Source organism: Balaenoptera ricei, chromosome 9, assembly GCF_028023285.1.
Source record: "Balaenoptera ricei isolate mBalRic1 chromosome 9, mBalRic1.hap2, whole genome shotgun sequence".
Classification (NCBI taxonomy): Eukaryota; Metazoa; Chordata; class Mammalia; order Artiodactyla; family Balaenopteridae; genus Balaenoptera; species Balaenoptera ricei.
In genome coordinates, this window is record NC_082647.1 from 81641068 (window position 1) to 81665419 (window position 24352).

At 34.4% G+C, this 24352-nt stretch overlaps 1 protein-coding gene across 1 annotated transcript in view; it reads left to right on the plus strand.

Moving 5' to 3' along the window:
- PCLO (piccolo presynaptic cytomatrix protein) overlaps positions 1–24352 on the plus strand; it is a 379054-nt gene that overhangs the window by 253017 nt on the left and 101685 nt on the right. Inside the window, exon 10 of the mRNA XM_059934038.1 lies at positions 11316–11441. Within this exon, the coding sequence (XP_059790021.1) occupies positions 11316–11441 (126 nt within the window). The remainder of the gene's footprint in view (positions 1–11315; positions 11442–24352) is intronic.

Consider the following 24352-nt stretch of genomic DNA (forward strand, 5'->3'; position numbering starts at 1 on the left):
ATAGAGTAATGAATATAACCAAAATGATTATATTAAATAACTCTTTAGTGAAAAATATTCCCTGATATATACTGGACAGTAGAAGCTGTTGAACTTCATTGAATACCTCCTTCACCAAAAGCAAATTGATTTCGATGAGAACAGGTTTAGCCTGTAGCACAAAAATAATACGGACACCTGGATTTTATTTATAGTATCCCTAAAGTGACTCACCAAATTCAGAACTTTGCTCTCCAAATCAGTTTCTCAACTACTCCCCCAAACAGTGGTAATTATAATATTATTATGCTACCAGGCCTGTATATACTTTCTTCTATATAGATTTGTATACTAAGATATGTAAGTATTAACTACTTATTCATTTAACAGATATGTATATGCCATTCATCTTTTTAACACAAATGGTAAAATACAAAAATGATAAAATCTGTAATACTTAAAAAGTAACACTTTCATCTTTGTAATGTCTGATAAAGATCTAAACAAGTCACAGACATTTATGCATCAATGGAAAAATGGAAATTATATTGATAAAATGAGCACAATCTGTCCCAACTAATCAGTTACAGCTTCAGATTAAATGGTACAGTATAATCTGCAAACTGCCTAAGCCAGAAATGTTGCCTCTCCTCATTACTGACTGAGAGATACGGACTCCCCAACATTTTTTATATCTTGGTAGTTTCTCCTTTTAATGGCCTGATTGTGATGTCTCTCATCACTCTCCCCTCTGCAACTGAATGAGAAAGGGAAGGGCTGGAAATGCTGCTCCCAAACACACCCTTTCTGATTCCAAACCAGGTTCCCTGGCCCTAACCCAGCAGGAGACTCATCACTAAGCCACTTATTTATTTGGACTAAGAGTTTGGGCTCTGCTTTAGCATTGCCATGTATTAGGTGTTGTCTTGAGCACTAAACCTCACAAAACTTTATCTTATTTGTGGAAAATAGAGGGTTTCTTGTTTGTTCTTTTACTTTCAAGATTCATTGAGTTAATATACTTTTACAGACATTTTCTAAGAACAGAATACAATACGAATCTATTATTTTTAACATCACTGTCACTGATGCATCAGCCCCGCTTGGGGAAAATTAGGCATTTCAATTTTCATCCATTCATTATTCATTCAGTTATATATTTAGTGCAGCCTAGATGCCATGTACTTGCTACATATATTATACCGTAACCCCAGCATTGCAGAACTGATACACAAATCTCTTCCTCTTCATTTATGAAAGGCAAAACGTTATCTATTCATGGCCTATTTTCCCTTTATCTCCTACCCTCTATAGCTGCTCAATCACTGTGGTAGCTACTATAAACAAAATGTTCCACAGGTTTTGCTACCAAGATAAGGTCACGATATATTTTGTGCAGAGAAGACTCAGAATACAACTTTCATCTTTGTATTAATTTTCTATTGATGCATAACAAGTTACCACAAATTTAATGGCTTAAAACAACACACATTTAGTATCTTACAGTTTTCATGGTTTAAGAAATTAAGCATGGACTGGGTGCCCTGGTAAGGATCTCACAAAGCTGCAATCTATGTGTTGCCCAGGCTGTGTTTTGTTCTAGAGCTTGGGGATCTTCTTCCAGGGTCACGAGGTTATTGGCAGAATTCAGTTCCTCCAAGTTGTGGCACTAAATTCCCCATTTTCTGGCAGGCTGTCAGCTGGGGACCACTCAGTCCCCCTCACACATCCCAGTTTACTTTTTTCAAGACCAGCAGAAGATTCATTCTAGTCTGCTGAGATGGAGTCTTACATAATATAATCATGGTGGTGACTATCACATCACCTTTGTCAGGTCCTATTGGTTAGAAACAAGTCACAGGCACATGGACTCAAAGGGTGTGGTTTATACAGAAATAATTCACTGCGAGTCAATAGTGTATGTCTGCACAATCTCTATTATGTTCAGAAGTACAAAAGGAACACTTAATACTCTGTTTTGAATTAGGATATTATTTTTCTTCCTACTATCTTTTGTTTAAGTAAAACTATCCTTTGGGAAAGCACATCATACCTTTACCCTAAAATAAGTGTAAACTGTTTTCTTTCCAGTGACATCATAGGGTTACATAAGCATCTCCCAGTACAACGTTTTTCTTTAACACGTGTAGTAGATGACCCTACCCCAAGTCCTGGTCTGCCATCAGTGAGATCAGTATCTAAACAAGTCAGTATCAAAGCCATATCTATAAATTGACCCTATTTTCTCACTTCATAGCATCCACTTTCATATCAAAGAATCAGTTCATTTTGGACCCTAAGTACTGCTAAATGGAATATTTTTTTATTTAGATAGAGTTGACATATAATATTATATTACTTTCAGGTATACCTCATAATGATTCAGTATTTGTATATATTGGGAGATAATCATCATGATAATTCTATTTAACATCCATCACCAAACGCAGTTACAAATTTTTTTTTCTTGTGATAAAAACTTTTAAGATCTACTCTCTCAGCAACTTTCAAACATGTAATATTGTGTTATTAATATAGTCACCATGCTGTACATTACATCCCCATGACTTAACTTATTTTATAACTGGATATTTGTACTTTTAACCCCCTTCACTCATTTTGCATGCCCTCCCACCCCCTGCCTCTGGCAACTGCCATCTGTTCTCTGTATCCCTGAGTTTGATTGTTTTCTTGTTTTGGTTTGTTGTTTTGGATTGTTTGTTTTCTTTTAAGATTCCACATATAAGTAATGCCATGTAGTATTTGTCTTTCTCTGTCCGACTAATTTCACTTAGTACAGTGCCCTCTAGGTCCATCCATGTTGTCGCAAATGGCAAGATTTCCTTCTTTCTTATGGCTGAATCATATTCCATTGTGTGTATATACCACATATTCTTTATCCATTCATCTATAAATAGACAAGATACAGTTTGCTTCCATATCTTGGCTGTTGTAAATAATGCTGAAGTGAACACGGGGGTGCATGTATCTATTCAAGTTAATGTTTTCATTTTCTTCAGATAAATACCCAGAAATGGAATTGCTGTATCATATTTAATTTATTAATTTTTAATTTTATGAGGAACCTCCATACTGTTTTCCATGATGGCTGCACCAATTTACATTTCCACCAACAGTGCACAAGGGTTCCCTTTTCTCCACGCCCTCTCCAGCACTTGTTATTTCTTGTCTTTTTGATGATAGCCAGTGTAACAGGTGTGAGGTGAAATCTCATTGTGATTTACATTTCCCTTATGGTTAGTGATTTTGAGCACTTTTCACGTACCTGTTGGCCATCTGTATGTCCTCTTTGGAAAAATGTCTATTCAGATCTTCTGCCCATTTTTCTATCGGATTGTTTTTATTTTTGTTATTGAGTTATATACATTCTTTATATATTTTGGATATTAACCCCTTATCAACTATATGATTTGCAAATATTTTCTCCCATTCAGTAGGTTGCTTTTTCATTTCATTGATGGTTTCCTTTGCTGTACAGACGCCTTTTAGTCTGATGTAGTCCCACTTATTTATTTTTGCTTTTGGTTGCCTTTTGCTTTTGGTGTCAATCCAAAAAATCATTGCCAAGGTCAGTATCAAGAAGCTTACCACGTGTTTTCTTCCAAGAATTTTATGGTTTCATTCAACTCTCTGATCCATTTTGAGTTAATTTTTATGTATGGTGTAAGACAGTGGTCCAGTTTCATTCTTCTGTGTGTAACTGTCCAGCTTCCCCAACACCGTTCACTGAAGAGCCTGTCCTTTCCCCATTGTGTATTCTTGGCTCCTTTGTTGTAATTCACCATGTTTGTGTGGGTTTATTTCTGGGCTCTCTCTTCTGTGCCATTAGTCCATTATGTCTGTTCCATTAGTTCCATTATGTCTGTTCTTATGCCAGTGCCATACTGTTTCAATTACTATAGCTTTGTAATATTGTTTGAAAATTAGCATGATGCTTCCAGGGAATAAATTTATTTTAATTACCGTTTATAGGAGTATTGTGCAAACCCCTCAGATTTTGTCTTTATGCTTGTAACTTTGCAATTGACTTATATAAGCTAAAATAAAGGAAAAATCCTTATCTTACTGTGTGAATGAAATGTGCATTTATGATGTGGAACTCCTGAGAACTACTCTTCATGAGAATTATTTCTGAAGCATTTCAGGAAGAGGAAATCCTATGCCCTTTTAGTAAAAATACTTTATCAGTACATACATCATCTGCCATTTGAAAGGTGTTGCTCAACAAATCCAAAATACCAGTGTCTTTTGATGTATAGCCATGACTTATCTTCCTTATTTCCCATGCCAATGGCTATTTCAGTCTTATGGCAGGCCAATTTGGACCCGTCTCATCCAGTATGATGTAAGTGTGAATAGCATTTTATACATGCTTTGAATCCCATGCAACATTTTTACCTTAATGTTATTCAAACTACAATAGAAAAGACAAGCGGTGAACTTTTGTTCGTGGAAATGTGAAATAAGGTGTTCACTTCAAATTCTTCATGTATGTTTACATATTTAAGACTAGGAAAAAGGATGTTATACAGCAGTTGGCTGGATTAGAAAAAGCTAATGGGAATAGCTGAGTTTGTAATTTGCATGCCCAGACTTAGAGTTAGATTGTATTTGGCATGAATGTGGTGTTGCCATTTTGATGCTTCTGGAAACAGTCAAGTGTGGATTGCTAATAAGGCAATTGATATACTTTGTTGTATTTGTAGAAATGTTTTTCTTATAATGAGCGAAAGTAAGTAAAGTTAAACAAATAGTGAAATATTCTTTAGGTCTTCATATTCAAATATTAATGAATTAATGTACCATTTGATAAGACATACAAAGGAAATGATTATGGACTTTTAATATAATTTGGTTTATTTTCCTAAATATTTACTTGGTAATTGATAACATTAGTCGGTGCAAGAGTGTAAAAATAAATTTTCACAGCCTTATGCAGGAATATAATTAACATGAACTATAAAAATAGATTTAATTGAACTATCCTTTGGAGACTTTTTCATTATCCTTAGTACTTCATTAGCATTAATATGTATAGAGACAATCTTTCTTCTTCTTCAGCCCAACTAATGACATGACTAAACTATGCAGTGTATCTTCTTTCTGTAATAATTTTATTATGAATAATAAACTCTGTTGATTTAAAGACTACTATTCATAAGATAGTATGTTCACTGATAAAAATTTTGCTTTTCCTTGATGCTTAGATGTAGAACATGATAGTGTTGAAATGAGACAAGTATTTTAGTTTTGTCCACACTTAATGCTCTAATTATAATATTTTCATGTTATTTTAATAGAAATGACATTTTTATAAGACTTTAAAATATCAGAGCTTTTAATGTAACATGTTAATAAACATGTAAAATTAAAGTAGATTTAAACTGCAAATCTAAATGCAAATGTGAAGATTTTTCCTTAGTATGCTCATGTTTATTTTATGCATAGCTTATTTTTTAATTTTTTTATTTCAGCTTTGTCGAGTTATAATGGACTTATAAAATTATAAGATATTTAAAGTGTACATTGTGGTGATTTGATTTATGAATACGTTGTGTATGAGACTAAGTTCTACTTTCTTATCAGATTTAAGATTCCGTGCTTTCACTGCAGGGGGTGTGGGTTCAATCGCTGGTCAGGGAACTAAGATCCCGCGTGCTGTGCGGTGTGGCCAAAAAATAAATAAATAAATAAATAAATATTAAAAAATAAATAAAATACAGTGTTAGCAACTATAGTCACCAGTCAGACCTTTTCCAACTTATAGCTAAAACTTTATACCCTTTTACCAATTTCTCCCTATTTCCCCCATCCCCAACCTCTGGCAACCACTCTCTTTCTATGAGTTTGACTTTTTTCCCTCACATATAAATGATACCATGCAGTATTTGTCTTTCTCTGTCTGGCTTATATCCCTGAGCATAATGCCCTCAAGGTCCATGCATGTTGTCCCAAGTGGCAAGATTTCCTTCTTTCGCATGGCTGAACGGTATTCTATTGTATATATGTACCACATCTTTTTCCAATCATACATCAATGGATACTTATATTGTTTCCATTTCTTGGCTACTGTGAGTATTGCTGTAGTGAACATGGGAGTACAGATATCTCTTCAATATCCTGTTTTCATTTCCTTCAGATATATACCCTGAAGTGGGAAACAGGGATCATTTGGTAGTTCTTTTTTAAATTTTTCAAGAAACTACCTTACTGTTTTTCGTAGTGGCTGTACCAATTTACATTCCCACTAACAATGCACAAGGGTTCCCTTTTCTCCACATCCGCGCCAATGCTTGTTTTTTCTTGGTAAAAGCCATTCTAACAGGTGTGTAGTCACATCTCACTGTGGTTTTGATTTGTATTTCCCTGATAGTTAGTGATTTTGAACACTTTTTCATGTACCTGTTGGCCATTTGTATGTCTTCTTTGGAAAAATGTCTATACATTTCCTCTGCCCATTTTTTCAATCAGATTGTTTATTTTTTTGTTGTTATTGAGTTGTATGAATTCTCTATTTATTAATATATATTTTCGTATCAACACCTTATCAGAAATATATTTGCAAATATTTTCTCCCATTCCGAAGGTTGCCTTTTCATTTTGATGGTATCCTTTAAGTCCCTTAATCTACCTTCATTCTTTCTCATGCTTTTTTCTTTTTACTCCTCTACTTGGATGGATTCCACTGCCCTGTCAAGTTCACTGATCCTTTCTTTCACTTCTCTAGTCTGTTGTTGAACTGGCCTATGAATTTTGCAGTTCAGTTACTGTATTCTTCAGCTCTGTAGTTTCTGTTTGGTATATCCTCATATTTTCTGTTTGTTGAACTTTATGCTTTGTTCCTGCACTGTTCTCCTCCCTTGGTGAGCATCTTTATGACCATTATTTTAAACTTTTTATAAGTAAATAACCTATCTCTATTTCATTAAGGTCTGTTTCTAGACTTTTATCTTGTTCTTTTATTTGGAACGTATTCCTCTGTTTCTTCATTTTCCTTGACTCTCTGTGTTGGTTTCTGTGCATTGGATAAAACAGCCATTTCTCCCAATCTTGATGGAGTAGTCTTGTGTAGGAGATAAACATTATCATTCTGCCTAGCCCAAACTCTTGATTGTCTGTCAAACCTTTGTGATTGTACAAGCTGCCTTCTTTGTTCTTAACAGCTCCCAGTAGTTGAGGGTATGCCAGGACCTATTTTGATGTGGGTATTTTCTCATTCACCCCACGTGTAGGAGTTGCTCAGCTAGTTTCTGGATTTTTTCCAGTGGGAATTGCTCCATGTATAGCTGTATATTTCAATGTATCCATGAGACAAGGTGAGTTCAGGAGCCTCCTATGTTGCCATCTTGGACCAGAACTTTAGAAGTGACTACATAATAGTATATTGATCCCATAATTATAAAATACATACACTTGAAAACACCAATGCATTTAAATCCTAAGGTTCATCCTAAGGTTATCAAGATACAGTAATACTTTTTCTTAGTGATTTTGTTACTTTTATCATCGAACTTCTCTTTTTTTATAAATATTTCCTATATATTTTAATGGATTTCAGAAATTCAGATTTCCCTATGAGACTTCCTTAACCACATTTATGCTTATATGGTGTGAAATTACTCTAACTTTTTGTGATCTCTTTTCCTAAAGCTCCTATGTTCATTATAGTAACTGTTGGCCTCTCTACTCTACCATACTGTGAACTCAAGAGCAAGACCAGTGCATTTTCATGGCATCTAACTGAGAAAGCATTTTAGCAATGTTTCTAGATGGAATAGAAGCAGAGAAGAAAATAAGTTTATGTGGATAAAAATTTGTAAAAGTTGAAAACAATGATAATATAAATACCAGTTATCAAGGACCATTTAGATTTAAGCATTTCAGTTAAAAATGTTGCTTCTTGAGTTTATCAACTCTTTTATTGGCATTCTGCTTTTTAGATTTGAGCTGAGGTGTTTTATCTTTATAGAAGTGTCTTTGCTCATTTTATCTGCATTCAATACATAAAATATCAAAGCACAACTATAGAAACGTTAAATCAAAATGCCCAGATTTAAATTCTTAGATATTGTGTAAATTAAATTCGTACTTATGACATCCAAATTAGGATACAAGCAACTATTGTAAAATAAAGAAAAAATGTTATCTTTCCTGGGTTGTTATTTTCTACCTTGCTTTTTCTTTCACAGATTTTTAATATTTCTATGCTACTTTATTGTATACGTGAAAAACAGTGGGAGCCACCATAGCAACATCAACAAGAGGAAAAGTAATTTTTGAAAATTTACTATATGCCTGAGTAGTTTCTATATACAGTTGACCCTTGAACAACAAGAGTTTGAACTGCATGGGTCCACTTATATGCAGATTTTTTCAATAGTAAATACTGGAGTACTACCCAATCCATGGTTGGTTGAATCCAGGGATATGGAACGGAGTATACAGACGAACCTTGTCTACGGAAGGCTGCTATAAGTTTTATGAAGATTTTCGTCTGCACAGAGGGTCAGCACCCCTAATCCCTATGTTGTTCAGTGGTGAACTGTATATCAAATCTCATTTCTCATAGTATTTTCATGGCTATATATTACTCCCATTTTACCAAAGACACTGAAGCTTATCAAGTATATTTAGAAAGTTTTCAATTCACTAGCATAAAACTGTATTTTACAAAATTAAATAATTATTGTGTCATGCTACTTTATTAAGATAGATATGATTGTGATTTCCTGTCACAGATCCTTTACCACAGGGTTTTAGAGTGTACTCGGTCACTAAAAATCAAATGACACGAAGGACCCAACTACTTAATCCTCAAGACAATGTCATCTACAGAATGAAACTATAATCAAATTTTTAAAAATAGTCACATGTTAATTAATAGATTTTGAAGTTCTACTTTTTAGCTATACCTTTACAAGGTATAACAATTCTCTTTGTAGATTCCAAGCATATGGCTGCACCATATATTATATAGGGCTGAAATTATTTTTATGAGCTACATTTATATTCTAATTTTTAAGCTTAAAAAGAAATAAGTGGGACTTCCCTGGTGGCGCAGTGGTTAAGACTCCGCACTCCCAGTGCAGGGGACCAGGGTTCGAGCCCTGCTCAGAGAACTAGATCCCACCCACATGAATGCCGCAACTAAGAGTTCGCGTGCCACAACTAAGGAGCTGGCGAGCCGCAACTAAGACGCCCGCCTGCTGCAACTAAGACCTGGCAAAACCAAATAAATAAGTAAAATTTAAAAATTAAAAAAAGAAAGAACTAGGACCCATGCCACAAGCACTCTATATACTCCACTATAGTCTAGCGTAAATTATGATAGATTTTGATATAAGGCAAGGTCTTGAAACTATGGCTTTACACTAAGGAGAGCTCATGAATCATTTTTTGGGATCTCAGACTGACCATGTCTTAAAATTGATGTAGTTATACTGACTACTGAGAAATTCAGTATCTGTGTGGGTTTTATGAAATCTTTAATAAGTGATGAACTACAACTTGTGAGTGATTCAACCATGGAAAGTGAAACCAAACCTTAGATTAAGAATCTAGTTTTGTTTTTTCAGATAAATTCCATGGAATGACCCTTTAAATATGACCAGCTATTTTTGAGTCCTCATTTTGTAATTTCTAAAATGTCTTAGTACACTAAAAAAAAACATAGGCTAACCTAATTGAATGTAGAGTGGTTAATAACTTTTCTTCATCTTCTACCCTTTATTAGTATCTATCTAATGTCTTACTGTAGAATCAGTCCTGGTGAAACTTTAAAGGCTAATGTGTAAGAAATCAACTGTCTCTATCCAGGCTTAGTTGAGACTAAAAATCATATAGTAGATGATAGTCTTCATTCATCCAGTTATGTTCAGCTTGTATCATCAATTAATCTCTACAAAGAACAGTTACACTGAACCAAGAAACTTGTGACAGAAAAGCTCCACAGGTGGGGCCAGAGAGAGCTAGTATCTTACTTAACTCTGACCCTTGACAACCGCTTGTAGAACACAGTAAATTTGTTTCGTTTTTGTTTTTGTTTTGAGGCTAAATCATTTTTCAGAACACTTGCTCTGTTGTAAAAGTAGGCCTGGGGGGTAAGGATGGGGGTGGGGGTACTAGGGAAAGAGAGGGAGAAAAGGGGGGAAAAACAAGGATGGAAAGATGGAAGGGAAGGAGGGGGGGAGGAAGAAAAGGAAAGACGAAATTCATTTGGAAGTATCACATCACCTAGAAATAAGAAACAGTATTCTACCAAAATATATCCCTACTAGATAAATGAAGAAGGGTTCCATAATTCAGCTACTACTTTTTGAATGTTTGGACTGTGTTGTTGCTGACTACAAGGATGGTTTTTGAAGAGTTAAGTAGGAAGGGAACAGGATTTGGAAGAGAGCTGGCTTTTAATTTTGGAGATTTTGAAAGAGTTGAAAGTGGTACTTCAATCACTGAATGGAATGAAGTTTATTTTAAAGAGATAATTGTGTCTTCAGTAATGGAGAATTCTGCTTTCTTTTAGTGCTTTCATTTTAAAATCTTGACATTTGCAACAAAAATATATCTGGTGCTGTATACACTAGCTAATTTTTAGATTATTTTTTTAAAAAGATAAAATATCAACAGTTTATTTCTGTCTCAATTAGATTTCTCACAGTAATCATTCTCCATCTTTCTTCCATGTGGCTAATTACAGAAAAATCTGTTCTGTGGAATAAGGAACAGTTTACTCAGTTGCTCATCAATCAAGAATGCTTTTATTGTCCCTGTACTAAGTGCCATATAAATGCACAAACAGTATTAGTTTATGAGTTAAGGCTGAAATGTGAATAATAATTCATAAGTTATGATCGTGTTTTCACTTCATCAATTGCAGTCATATATATGTTTAGATTGTGTCTTCTCAATTTATGATAGCTGTTACTATCTTTTTGTAAGTTAAATGCTTCTTGATTTCATAAATGAATTGTATGCTGTGGAATTTCTTACACTGGGAATATCCTCATACAAAATTTTTACAAAATATCTGATCAAAATAGAGCCTTATTATATTACTGAATATGCCTAAAATAAAAATTATTTGTTAATATCAGATTAATCATTATAGATCCTACCAAGATCTCAGAAAGTTCTCTTTCCTATCAACTATTATTGAAATCAGAATATTGTTCTTTTGATATTGGTATGCAGTTCCAATATTCATATTGTAGTTAACTTCTAGATACCAGAACCCATTTTTTGTGCACCTTATAACTTGTGATAACTGTTATTCCTTCTTAACTTATTGCTAATAATTTGCTAATTTTTCAATACAGGTAATGGATTAGGAATTAGAATTGTGGGTGGTAAAGAAATCCCTGGACATAGCGGAGAAATTGGAGCTTATATCGCCAACATTCTTCCTGGGGGAAGTGCAGAACAGACAGGGAAACTTGTAGAAGGTAAGAATAAGGATTTCAGAGTAAATTAAAATGAATGTGCTCATATTAAATATATCTTAATTTGATATGAAAGTTTTCTCTTCTTTTACTGTCTAGGAAAAACTCTCCTTATGGTTGATTATGATATTTTGGTATAGTAATATAAAGGAAGATATGTCCACAGCTATATTCATTTTATTTTCAGTTGCATTGTCCTTTTGGCAGTTGGATTGCTATGGGAATATCTTGTTTAAGAAACAGTAATTAGTCAAGATTTTTTACTGACTGGGGCAATATTATATTTTAAAAAACACTTTGATTAAAAGGATTAGTGTTTCATAAACACCAGGAAAAATTATATTGAAATCAGAACCATAAAAACATCTCACATGACTCAGTACATGCTAAAGTCAGGTCAGCAAACTATGGATGACCCACAAGGCAAATCCATCTGCTGCCTGTTTCTGTAAACATTGTTTCATTAGAACACAGCCAGGATTATTAATTTACATATTGAACATGGGTGTTTTCCCACTACAATAGCAGAACTGCATTCACAACAGAGACTGTGTGGTCTACAAAGCCTAAAATATATATATTCTCTCTGACCCTTTCGAGAAAAAAGATTGCCAACTCCCGTGCTAGGTACTATTCTATTCACCTCATTACATCATAAAGCATTTTAAAGTAATAAACTTTACAGATGTGTCTTATGGGCCATAAAATGATGTTTCTTTCAGTAAAAGGTTACAGCTTGATTCTCAAGATACACAATGATAATTTTCACTCATTAATTAGATGATGTGGTCATTTGCATTTTCCAAAACCTAACATAGATATAGTTTACAAGTTTTCAGTGAGATTGCTTACCACGAATATTTTTATCATAAAGCAGCCTCAGTCTATCCTTTTATTTTTATCCTAAATTAAATGTTATTTAGAAAGCATTTTTCTGTCATTTCATCGTTTAATAAAATGTTGCCTGTTATTGTTTAAAACTCAATTATGTTAAGATTATTCCCTGTCATTGTCTTAAATTAAATATATTGGAACCTACCGAAAAATATCCCTAGATATTTTGATAGACAATTCGAATAAACACAAATTTGAGGCAATATTTATTCATCACAGTGTTCTGCTGGAAGCAGCTTGCCCAACTCACTAAGAGATGTTTTGAATATCTCTTCCCAACTTCACACTCAGGACCGTCACGTTGTTAGCTTGAATTGGCCATGGTGAGAGTATTTACAACATGGAAATAGGCAAATGCTATAAATCAGGCCTTTTTTGTTCATTTATTTGCCTGTTGATTTTCAGAATGCCAGTTTACCAGGACATCACCACATATATAACTGAAAGCATATTATTAAAAATATTCTAATCGTATTCATACAACAGGGAAAATTGGAGGTTTAGCCAGATAGCTAAATGAAGGAAACGACTATATGAATCAAGAAATAACCATTATGAGCAAACACTGGGTCTCTCTGAATTTTCTATGACTTTAATCTTATCATGCCTAAATGCTACTCTGTTGGTATTGCAGTCTAGTTAAGATACAGGAATTGAGGGCTGTTTGTAAGGATGGGAGTGATATGATTGCTTTCTGATAGCATACTTCAGAAAGAAATGAATATGCTATTTTTATTTTAAAATAAAATTTGCAACAGTAACTGTGCCTGATATAGTTGACAAAGATACTCGAATAATTTAAAGATAAAATTTCGTACCCTTCTTTGTCCTTGCACCATGAAAATCAGCAAATGCTACAAATCAGGATAATTTGTATGTACAATTTCAGTGAAGCGCTTTGTGATGAAGTGATGCTCTTTGCATTTGGTAGCTTATGTGGCCATTTTCAAGTTCATGCACCTAAATTAATAATAGATATAATTCAAACTCATTCAAGAAAGAAAACTGAAATGAACCTAAAATTACATCTGGGATTTTATAAACTCAGAGACTGCCATTAAAGTCATCATCTTTTTTGGAACTAATAGTTTTGCAGTTTGTTTCATTGGGTAAAGTAGGAAATCATTAAAAGCTATGTGCATGTGACTTAAGATTTTACTTTTATTAATTGTATTATTTATTAATTCTCCCAAAGTTTTGCCAAGTGCTAAGCCAGGCCTCTCTATGACTATAGATCCTCTGATTAGAGTCCAGTTGTTACATAACTCACACCTATAATTTGTTATTTATGATTTCCAGATTTACTTTATTTTCTCTTAAAACATAAATCTTTAATACAACTCTTGGTAGTATTTCTACTAGACTCACGATGCTATCTTGACTGTCAATATTTAGATCCTGTTTTTGCCAATAGAACCCAGAATCTACAGTTGTCTACTGGGTTCATCACCAGTCCAGAATCTCCTCTTTGTGTTGGCTGTCTAGTGGAGAGAGGGTGAAGGGCACAAAACAGATGAGTTTCAAATTAGAGATTAAAATCTAAACTCAAAATAGCAAGTCCTACATGGAAATGTTTGCTGCCTGACACGTCTCTTTCTGATTCATTTGCACTTAAATGGTGAGTGGGTTTTGCTCTCAATCTTGGAAAATTTTACTGAAGCAACTCACTGGTTGCATTTCTCCGTTACACAGTAAACACAGGAAGGCAGGGTTTGATGTTTGCTAATTCGTTGAAAGTGGATGTGATTTTCCTTAGTCTGGGCCTCCTCCACAATCAGGAAAACTGCCTTAAAAGATTTGCCTTATAAGATTTCTCATCTATTGGGATGCACAGCTCAACATCACACATCTTCTGTTCTGCCTTCCCGGATGGGAGTGGGGCAGGGGGAGCGTCTCAGCATTCATGGTTTGATGTATGCAGTTTAACACTTAATTGGGCACTGACCTGTAATTTTCATTACAAGTGTTTGAGTGTACAAAAAAGCTGTAGAGAATAATATGGCAAACAACCATGTATTCACCATATTGTTTTAAGTCTCAACATTTTGCCTATTTGTTTCATATTTTTAGGAGATATAAGTACCTATAATCCAATTAAAGCCTCCTGTAGTCACCTCTCCTCTCCCAAACCTCTCTTACTCGCCCAAAATAAACCACCAGACTTAATTTGAGATTACCCTTCACTTGCTTTTCTTTATAGTTTTATGTATGTATTCATAAACTTTATAAGGATTCATTTTGCTTGTTTATGAAATTGTATATAAATGATAGTTTACGTGTATTTTTGCCACTGTTTTTAGTTCCAGAGTTTATGAGTTTTATCTAAAGTGGTATACGTAGCTACATGTACACAAATGTAGCTCTAGTTATTTATTTTCACTTCAGGGCAGAATTCTATTACTGTATGTCTCTACTACAGTTTAATTTAAACATTCTCTGGTTATTTCGGTTATATATGAGTTTTTTTTTTACTATTTCCAACAATGCTGTAATTAATTTTTTGAAGTAGTCTCCTTTTGCACATGTACAGAAGTTTCTTCTACAATAAAAGTTCAAAAAAATTTAGAAAAAGTTCAATTTCTGGGTTATAGTGACTATCTTATTAAATAATATGGGAGAATGTTGTGTGGTTTCTTCAACAGTAGTTGATTTTTCCAAGTTGCTCTCCAAAGTGTTACACTATTTTTACATTCATCCGTAGTAAATTAGTGTTCTGATTCCTTTATATCCTTGTTCCTCTTTCTCAACATTTTCTTTTTCAAATATAATGTGAAATGATAGGCCATTGTTTTCTTCGTTCACCTTACCTTCAGTAATGTTGAGTATGATAATATGTTACTAATCTTGTTAGCACTTGGGTTTTCCTCATCTGTGATTTGCCTGTTCTTTTGCTTATTCTTTATTTGGATTGTTTGTGTATTTTAAATTGAATTTTAGAGAATCTTCATGTATTCTGGTTATAATCGTTTGTCAAGTATGTAGGCTGTAAATACCTTCTCCCAGTATGTGGCTTGTTTTTTTAGTGTCTGTCTTTTTTTTTTTTTTAAGTTGAAATTTTAACATAGTTGGCTTATTTTGTTTCTATTAAGTTTTATAAATGTTCTATATTATTTAGGAAATTCTCCTTACCCTGAAGTCTTCAAATATTAGCCTATATTTCCTTCTAAAAATTGTGAAATCGTACTCTTTTATAATGTCCTTATAGACATAGAATTAAGTTATTTTTAGTCTATCGTGCTCTGACTAGAAATTTTAGTTTTCTCCCCCATCAGTATGGATAATCAGTTGCCTGTGCACCATTTATTGAAGAGTGTATCATTGCTCCCACTGATCTACAGTGCCCCATCTGTCATATATTGATTCTTTTGTACATGTGTGGGTCTTTTATGAGATGTTTGTTCTAGCTTACTTGTCTATTTGTCTATCCCTACATCAGTGTCACACTGTTGTAATTATGATGACTTTAAGTCCTGACATATGGTAGGTAATCTACCATACTGCTGTTCTTCAAAATCCTCTTGGGACAGTTCTTGACCTTTGGTCTTGCATATACATTCTAGAACCAGCTTGTCAGTTTTCAGGAAAATCTCTGTTGAAATTTGGTAGTGATTATATTGAAGGTATAGATTAATTTAGAAAAAAAAAATTTTGATATTGAGTCTTATCCATTTGAGTCTTCCATGGGTTCACAATGCTGGACCTTTGTTCTTCTTAGAGACGTAATCATTGTATTTTGAATCAATACAATAAAGTACATTAGGACATTAAAAAAAAATTAACACATAGCAATTGTTAAACTTATTAACAAGTTGTATCATTTTATATGAACTTACAACAATTTTATATCTCCAGAAAAGGAAGAGTAGAAAATATAAATAAAATAAAAGTTTGTTTAGGAAGTATAATGGGCCAAACCTAGTCCTTTATGTGCATACCATTGGTTCTAAGGTTTATTTAATCGCTGGACTTCTGAACTTATTCTCCAAATGATTTTTCCCCTAGTATTGTGTATCGTAACATCATAATTGTGAAATATATTACCTGCATGATACCTTTCATATTTCAACAGTTTTCATAAGAGAACAGTGAATCCATAAGAACTAAACACATTTTAGCCATTGAACCAAAAACAGGTATTTGTTTATATTGTTAGGTTTTCCAGCTGAAAATCAATTTAGTTGAAGTATTTTGAAGATAAATTATATCTTTATTATTGATAATAAAATCATATTTGTTTGGAGAACGCTCTTTGGAGCTAAGATAGAAATATAGTGTTAAGCTCTGTATGTAGCTTCAAGAAGCTTCTTAATGAATCAGTAGGAACATAGACTAGGAGAGCAAAAAGTTAAAACCAATGATATACAATGTTTGCTTATGGATTTAGCGAGAGCTATGTGGAAAATTACCTTCTCCCAGGCCAGTAGGTAGGCCTGTAAAGAAATTCGTTTATCTTAGTTTGTCTATATGCTATTCTGTGAGGAAATGTACCTGTGGCATAAATTCTAGTTCACGGATATTTCCAAATTCTCAGTTTCTAGTTGTCTCAATGTAGGGGATATTGATTTGGCTAGTTAGCTCCTCTTAAAGATGAACTGACAGGGTTTCTTGCAAGAAAATGTTGTTGGATTTATGTTTGAGAATCAGTGATTGGAGTGGAGGTGAGGTTAGGTGTTTTTGGCATGGTGGTTTTGATTTTAGAAGTTCGCCTCTGGAATTCCCTGTCCTGAAGAAGTCTATGGTAGAAGAGCTAATTCCAGTAGAGGACACACTCCTGTGTGACTTAAAGGATAATGTTCCGAGGCAAGAAAGTCTCTATTTCTGCTTATGCTTTTTTGGCATATGTTACAGATGGCATGGCAGTGATCAGAGTTGGAGGCCAGGAAACACACCACACAGATGAGCGAGCTTCCTTATTCTTGTTCCAGGGGGATTACGAGGTACGGATTGGTCATTAGCATGAGATTTCTCAGAATTCCTGCAAGATAGTGTGTCAGGTACACATGGCACAAGATCATATTTCTTGTTGATACAAGGATTTTTCTAAAAAATATTTAGGAAACTATCTTCTGGGAAGAAAGAATATAAATTGTGGGTACCTGGACTGGTAGATTGTAATATACTATTTGTAAGATGCAGTGATATCATACTTACATATTAATGATTAGCTGTATTGCCAGGACAAAGAAAGATGTTTCTCTTCTTTATCCATTTATTTTGAAATTAATCAGAGGAAATTATATTTGAGTCAGTATTTCCGATAGGGACATCAAGAAAATGAAATAATTGCCCTTTTTTTAACACATTTTTTAGTATGTATAATACTCCATATCCTAATTTGATTGCTTTTATCAATAAGAGTGGTATACCTTGAAATGTATATGTATGTTCAAGTGATACTGATTAATGATTAACAGTTGTTTCTGTTTTTAAATTTCTGGATTTGTCTAATCAGTATGCCATAACAGGCTACATTTTGGTGTATATGAACTTGGAGTTGTTATTTTGGAAGCAAGGATGCTGAACTGTCTTTAATAGTAGCTATAACAAATCTTCAAACAGCCAATGCTTCAAGGTCTTCATTATATAAAGAGAATGTTTTTAGAGTCAGACACGTCAGGATTTAGATTGAGCTCTGGTACTTTTTGCCTGAATAAGTTGTTTAACTTTTAGTACTTTGGTGTTCTCAGTTGGGAAATCGGGATAATAATAGTGGCTGCAAAATTGTTATCAGGTTTACAAATAATGTGTCAGAAACATTTAATATAGTGTTTGATATAATATTTCACAGACGTAGTGAAAAGATGGTACTTACTTTGGAGATCGTTGATGATAAGAATAGTATGTGCTACTTAAGCTTGAACTCCGTCCCCTCTATCTGAACATGCATAGATAATTGACCATGGTCAGGTCTGAGCTCTGAACTGCAGAGATTTGGAATATTCCTAATGGAAAAAGCACAGATTTGAAGTCAGAAGACTGAATTAATGTCATCCTCATGATGTTAGGCAAGTTGTTTATGTTCTCTGAGTCTCCTTTTATCTCATCTGGATGGGTTGATGTTTCAATTAGGAGGTTTCAAGACCTATCTCATGGGGTTGACTGTGAGTATGAAAGGAGCTGACGTATTTCTCATGCTTAGTTAACTATAAAGAACTAGACTAACTAAAGAAACTATTTTGTTAAGGATAGACGAAATTATTTTCATAGATGACAGTTAATCTCACAAAGTTCAGGCTTCCTGTAAGGGAGCATTGATCTGCTAGAGGTATTCTGCTATAATGGAATATCGTTTTAGGTATTTATTAGGCCTGAATAAATTTTTTAAAAATTTAAAACCTGAAGTGATTAAGTCATGTCCCATGTAAATATATAACCTCCTAACCGTAAAACCATACTTTTGGCTAGTCTTATAAAAAGCCTTCTAAGTTTTTCTTCTTAGCAATTCAATTTGTTAATTTCATGTCTGATTAAAGTCTATGGACATACATACAATGTATACATACAATGAATACATACAATGAATATCTGCTTATGTAACTCTCATGGTCTGTAAGTCACGGAAAGCATATCTTGTTAGTGAATAGAATCGTGGCGTAGGTGTCAGATGTCAGGTGTCTGGCACCCAGTGTGTGGACTGATCTTTCTCATCAACTCCTTTTTATGGCCGTTGACACATCACAGAAACTCACTGGGTGTTCAGCATTAAGTGTAAGGGGCCCTCCACAAGACCCTTCTGTAATGCATACTTTTGAGACACTTTTATCTGTTGAAGAGATGCGGGGGAGAGATTGAACCTTGAGAAGAATCGTACAGTCTAAGGTGTGGAAAGAGGAAGCAAGACAGTAGTATGTGTACTATGATAAGTTGTGTATGTTATGTAAAATGGAAATGTGAGCCCTAGAATTAAGAATGTGAGACTAATTACAGAGGATGAAAGAAGGAATGAAATCAGAATGGATAAATCATGACCCTTAAGTCTCGGGGCTCCTTCCTCACCTGTACAGGCCCCTTACAAGGCTCCAGGAAGTTAAAAAACATATGTGATGTTTGTGGAATTTGTCAGCTTCTTAACTTTTGTAATTTGTTGTGATTTATTTTGTCCTTTTAACAAATGTTCACTTGTATCAATTTTGTATTCATAATTTTCTCTTTTTTCTTAAAATTGCATGAGCTTCAGGCCTTACAATACTTGAATTCATCCCTGCATGAGATGTTGTTTCTTATTGGGGGAGAACACTGAGGTGCTTACTGCAGAACTGTAAGAACCTATTGGTATGCAGCAGTAATATACTGACAAGGTAGATGGAGGTGATAAAAAGGGAGTTCAGAAAGAAGGTTGTTAGGAAGGAGTAGAGGTGAGAATATCAGGAATATGGGAAATAATAAAGAATGTAAATGGGTCAAAACGTTTATTCAGTAACTACTCTACAGGTATATCCTAGAATTCTATCATTCTAAAATTCCACCTTGCTTTCAAGATGGTTACAGCCTAGAAGGGCAGTGGATAGAGGATATTCACTGTGGAGGAAAAGTTTGGTCAGGGTCTGAATGAGCAAAAATATAAAATAAACCTGAAGAACTAGGAGAAAGATGTATTTACGGAAAGAAAACCCATTGTTTAATAACTTTTTTGGCAATGTATATATTCTTCTAGTTTCAGTAAGAGAAATATAGAAATGCAGAATACATTGGTTGATTCTGCAGGCTTCTGTCAGAACCAGTACCATAACTAAGTGTGGGTTACAGATACGCCTCCTCCCCTCCCAGAGAATTCCAGGTAACTTTCAGGTAATGTCTAAGAACAGATTGTAAGCTCCTGAGGGCAAAGAACTCTCCAGGAACTGAAACAGATCTTTTTAGGCTTTTATCTCTTTCATTGGTTAATTTTTTACATAGTTCATATTTTACTTATTTATAGTGATGGAGTACAGCCATGTTCCAGATATAGTGACGTGGCTGGAGCAGAAAGAATATTCTGTGGGAATGCAGATTTTCATATCAGACTAACGGTTTTTCATATATATACTAAGTTACACTGAGAGTGGTGGAAGAAAATAAAATTGCTTTTTTTTCCTCTTAGGCTACTTTTGTTTTCTTTTACTCTCTAGTTGTTTTTTTTTTGTTTTTTTAAAAAATTTATTTATGGCTGTGTTGGGTCTTCGTTTCTGTGCAAGGGCTTTCTCTAGTTGCGGCAAGTGGGGGCCACTCTTCCTCACGGTGCGCGGGCCTCTCACTATCGCGGCCTCTCCCGTTGCGGAGCACAGGCTCCAGACGCGCAGGCTCAGTAGTTGTGGCTCACGGGCCCAGCTGCTCCGCGGCATGTGGGATCTTCCCAGACCAGGGCTCGAGCCCGTGTCCCCTGCATTAGCAGGCAGATTCTCAACCACTGCGCCACCAGGGAAGCCGCTACTCTCTAGTTTTTACTAGATCCCCATCACTGTCATATATGGTGCTTGAGTTTTCTGAGTTCCAGCGTGTGTGTGTGCGTGTGTGTGTGTGTGTGTGTGTGTGTGTGTGTGTATGTAAATACATGCTCTATAGAGCAACATCTCTTGGTCCTGTGGGATATGAATGAAGAAAACATGGACCATACATTTCAGTAGGTGAGACAGAAAGTAAAACCTACTATAAGTATCACATAATAAATGGTAATAAGTGCTAAGGAGAAAAAGATAACAAGGAGGGTGGATATGCCATATAGGAGGGTAGGGTTGAAATTTTAGATGGGATGTCAGGGAAGGCCTCGCCAAGAAGGCGAAAACTGAGGAAAGCCCCCAAAGAGAGGAAGGAGTGAACTTGGAGTTATTGGTATTATAGGCAGAGGAATGAAAAGGGCACAGGCCCAGAGCAAGAGCCTGCCTGGTGTGTGCCAGGAATAATAAGACCGCAGCGAGGCCAGCGTGGCTGGCAGTGAGTGAGGATGTGAGTGAGAGAGAAGAAAGCAGGAATTTCCGGCAGAGGAAGTAACCGATGTAACAGAGTAACAGAAGTAACAGAGGTAGCATCTTGTAGGTCAGTGTAAGGACTTCAGCTTCTATTAATGTCAAATGAGAAGGCACTGGGCTGACACAAGCTGAATGACGTTTAAATAAAATCACTCTGACTGCTATAAGGAGAATAGTTTGATGGAGTAAAGAATAGGAAGGAGAGCAGTTAGGATGCTATAGAAATAATCCAGGCATGAAATGTGGCTGTTCAGACCAAGGTGGGAACAGGGGATGTGGAGATAAATGATATTATATCATATATCTATAAATACTAATACAACATGTATATTCAATTTCAGCTCAGTGAAAATGACCTCAATATGTTCATTCATTTGTTCCCGTACACAGTATTCAAATTTAGTAGGCCAAAAGGTACTCCACCGTTTTTTTTAAAAACTTAAATCTCTACATAATACAACAAACCTACAGAGCATTTAACATTCAAGTCTTAAGTCTTATTTTAATTAATACAATAAATATACATTCTTTAATAGAAGTCATACAACCTAAACAGAAATTAAGCCCTCAGAATGCTAATAATATTCTTGAACGTAGATGAGGAATCAGGAGTCCTGGCTTTTTGAACTACCACTCAGTATAATTTCTAAAACAGATTTCAGATCTGTAAACATAGTAATAGTTACATTTACCCTACCTATTTTACTGAAGTGCTGTAAAGATAAAATGAGAAAAAGTGGTCAAAATAACTTTGTAAAAAAAAAAAACACAAAGTCCCATGTTGGTACGATCAACATAAGTGAAATAGATCTAATTTTATTCATTTTAATCAAAAAGACATCTTATAATTAGATGGTATACATCTGAAAGTTTTGTGTAATTCATCTAAAATATGTTACCATTATTTTTTGTGGTTGTTAATCATGTTTGCTTCTGAATTAGAGGAAATAATTTCTCTACGTGAATTTTAAAGAGCTGGAGGGAAAATAGCTGAGTTTTTTCTCTATTATTTGGCAGATATTGCTGTTAAGGTGTCTTCTTAAACAACTCTGGTTTATTAATGGAAAAATCAATAATTGTAATATGTTGTATATACTATATTATATCTATATATATATATTGAAATTACATTCTGTTTACTGTAAGTCAGAACTTTTTGAATAGAATTTTTCCATCAAATAACATTTGTTATGTGTTGAACATCCATCCAGCCAAAGTGAATTATTTGCTAGTTCTTCTTCATGATGTTAATAGAATACTGGCACTTCTTATGAAGTAACTTAACACATAATTCATTTTATTTTTGTAAAGTTTCTCTTAGGGTGATAAAATGGTTATTGATTTTTTATTGTTTGCAATGACTTCTCTGTTTTATTTCTATCCTTTAACTATTCAAATGATGAAAGAATTTATGTATTTAAAGTTCACTCTTAGTTTTGATTATACCATTCATAATAATTATATAGTGTCTTCGGCTCAAAATAAGCAAAATATAAAAACAACATTTTTATGCACAGAAATTGACCATGTTGTAATATTTGTAGTGATGAGTACTTAGGTTATGATTAAAAAAAAACTTCCTTCTTTGTAAAAAAAAAAATGTATTTTCTTATACTCTAGAATAGTATATTGGAATTTTTGGCTCTTAATTTTTTTGCTCTTAAATTTTGATTGGAAGATTTCTTTTTATAACTTTACTTTTCAAAACATAGTTTCCTTTTTGTCCGATTTTGCACGTGATTTAAAGTTACAACTCAGAAGTCAAAGCAAAGCTCTGCGCATTTTATCTGTCAAATAATGTTAGGAAATGGAATTTGTATCTTCTGTATATATGCTCAGTGGAGATGATGATGATGATGATTTTGCCACTGGTTCAAACATCTCCTGTATTTATTAAGAAACACTTTCCCTGGTATAAATTGATGATATTTTATGTTAAAATCCATCGTCTGAGTAGTGGGATACATTTAAATAACTTTATAAAGGGAATAGTACAGAACACATGAGTATCAAAAAAGGTTAAGAACATAATTAAAGTTAAAATTCCTGCTGGTTCGCTAGGGATACTTAAAGCAGAGGAGGCACCAGTTAAGACAAGCATTTCTCATGCACAATTGTTATCATTTGCCTTAGCTTCCTATGTCCATTTAACCCAACTCTGTATCTCTATATAATCATGAGTGCATTTTGGATTAATCTGTTACTGTTAGCTGGTCATGATATCCTTTAGATTTGATGATATTAATCTGTTCATGCCATTTAATTAGAAAGTCAATAGAAAACATCCATTCTGAGTATTTTAACAAAATAAATTGGGAAATTAAACTGAGGAAAGTTTATAAATTTATGAACTGCACCCTGCTTTAAATGAGATGATAGCATCACAAACCTATCATTGGATATCTCCACGTGTTATATTATTTTCAGGGGGATCAATAAAATTTTACTAATCTACCCATAACCCCTTTCCTGCCTTATTCAGCCACATTCTATTGTAGCCTGTTTCAAGTAACATATCTAATTCTAAACACCATAAACTGTAGCCATAGAGTGACTTTGGTATCTGTACCAATCCTTCCAGGAAATATTGAACTGGAATAATAGATTATTTTAGTGGTCAGAGTGATTAGAAACAGAATCCTATCACGAGAATCTTCTTCAAATTGGACCCACAAATCATGGATATATTCCCCTATTTACCTTAACTCTGTTTAAAAAGCATGAATTTGCAACACCTATACTGGAGTGTAAGAAACATACGACTTTTTCTGTAAATCAAATGTAATCAGTTCCAATCTTCCCTTCATCTACTGGTGAGAAGTTGAAACGCTTCAATTTTTTGATGTTGCCTGCCCCACGAGCACTGGGGAAATTCCCAGTGAGTCTCTTACACATTCTAGAACACTGGGGGTTGGGCCTCTGACCCTTGACCCACACCGCATTGAGAGCAGTGTCCAAGCCTGCACGCTTCCTTGACAGTGGGTGGCTCCTTTAAACTGTGACCAAATTTTCACGAAAGTAATTCTGCCTAGGTTGAGCCACCAAATCTAAGGTCGACTTTTCTAATGGCACCGC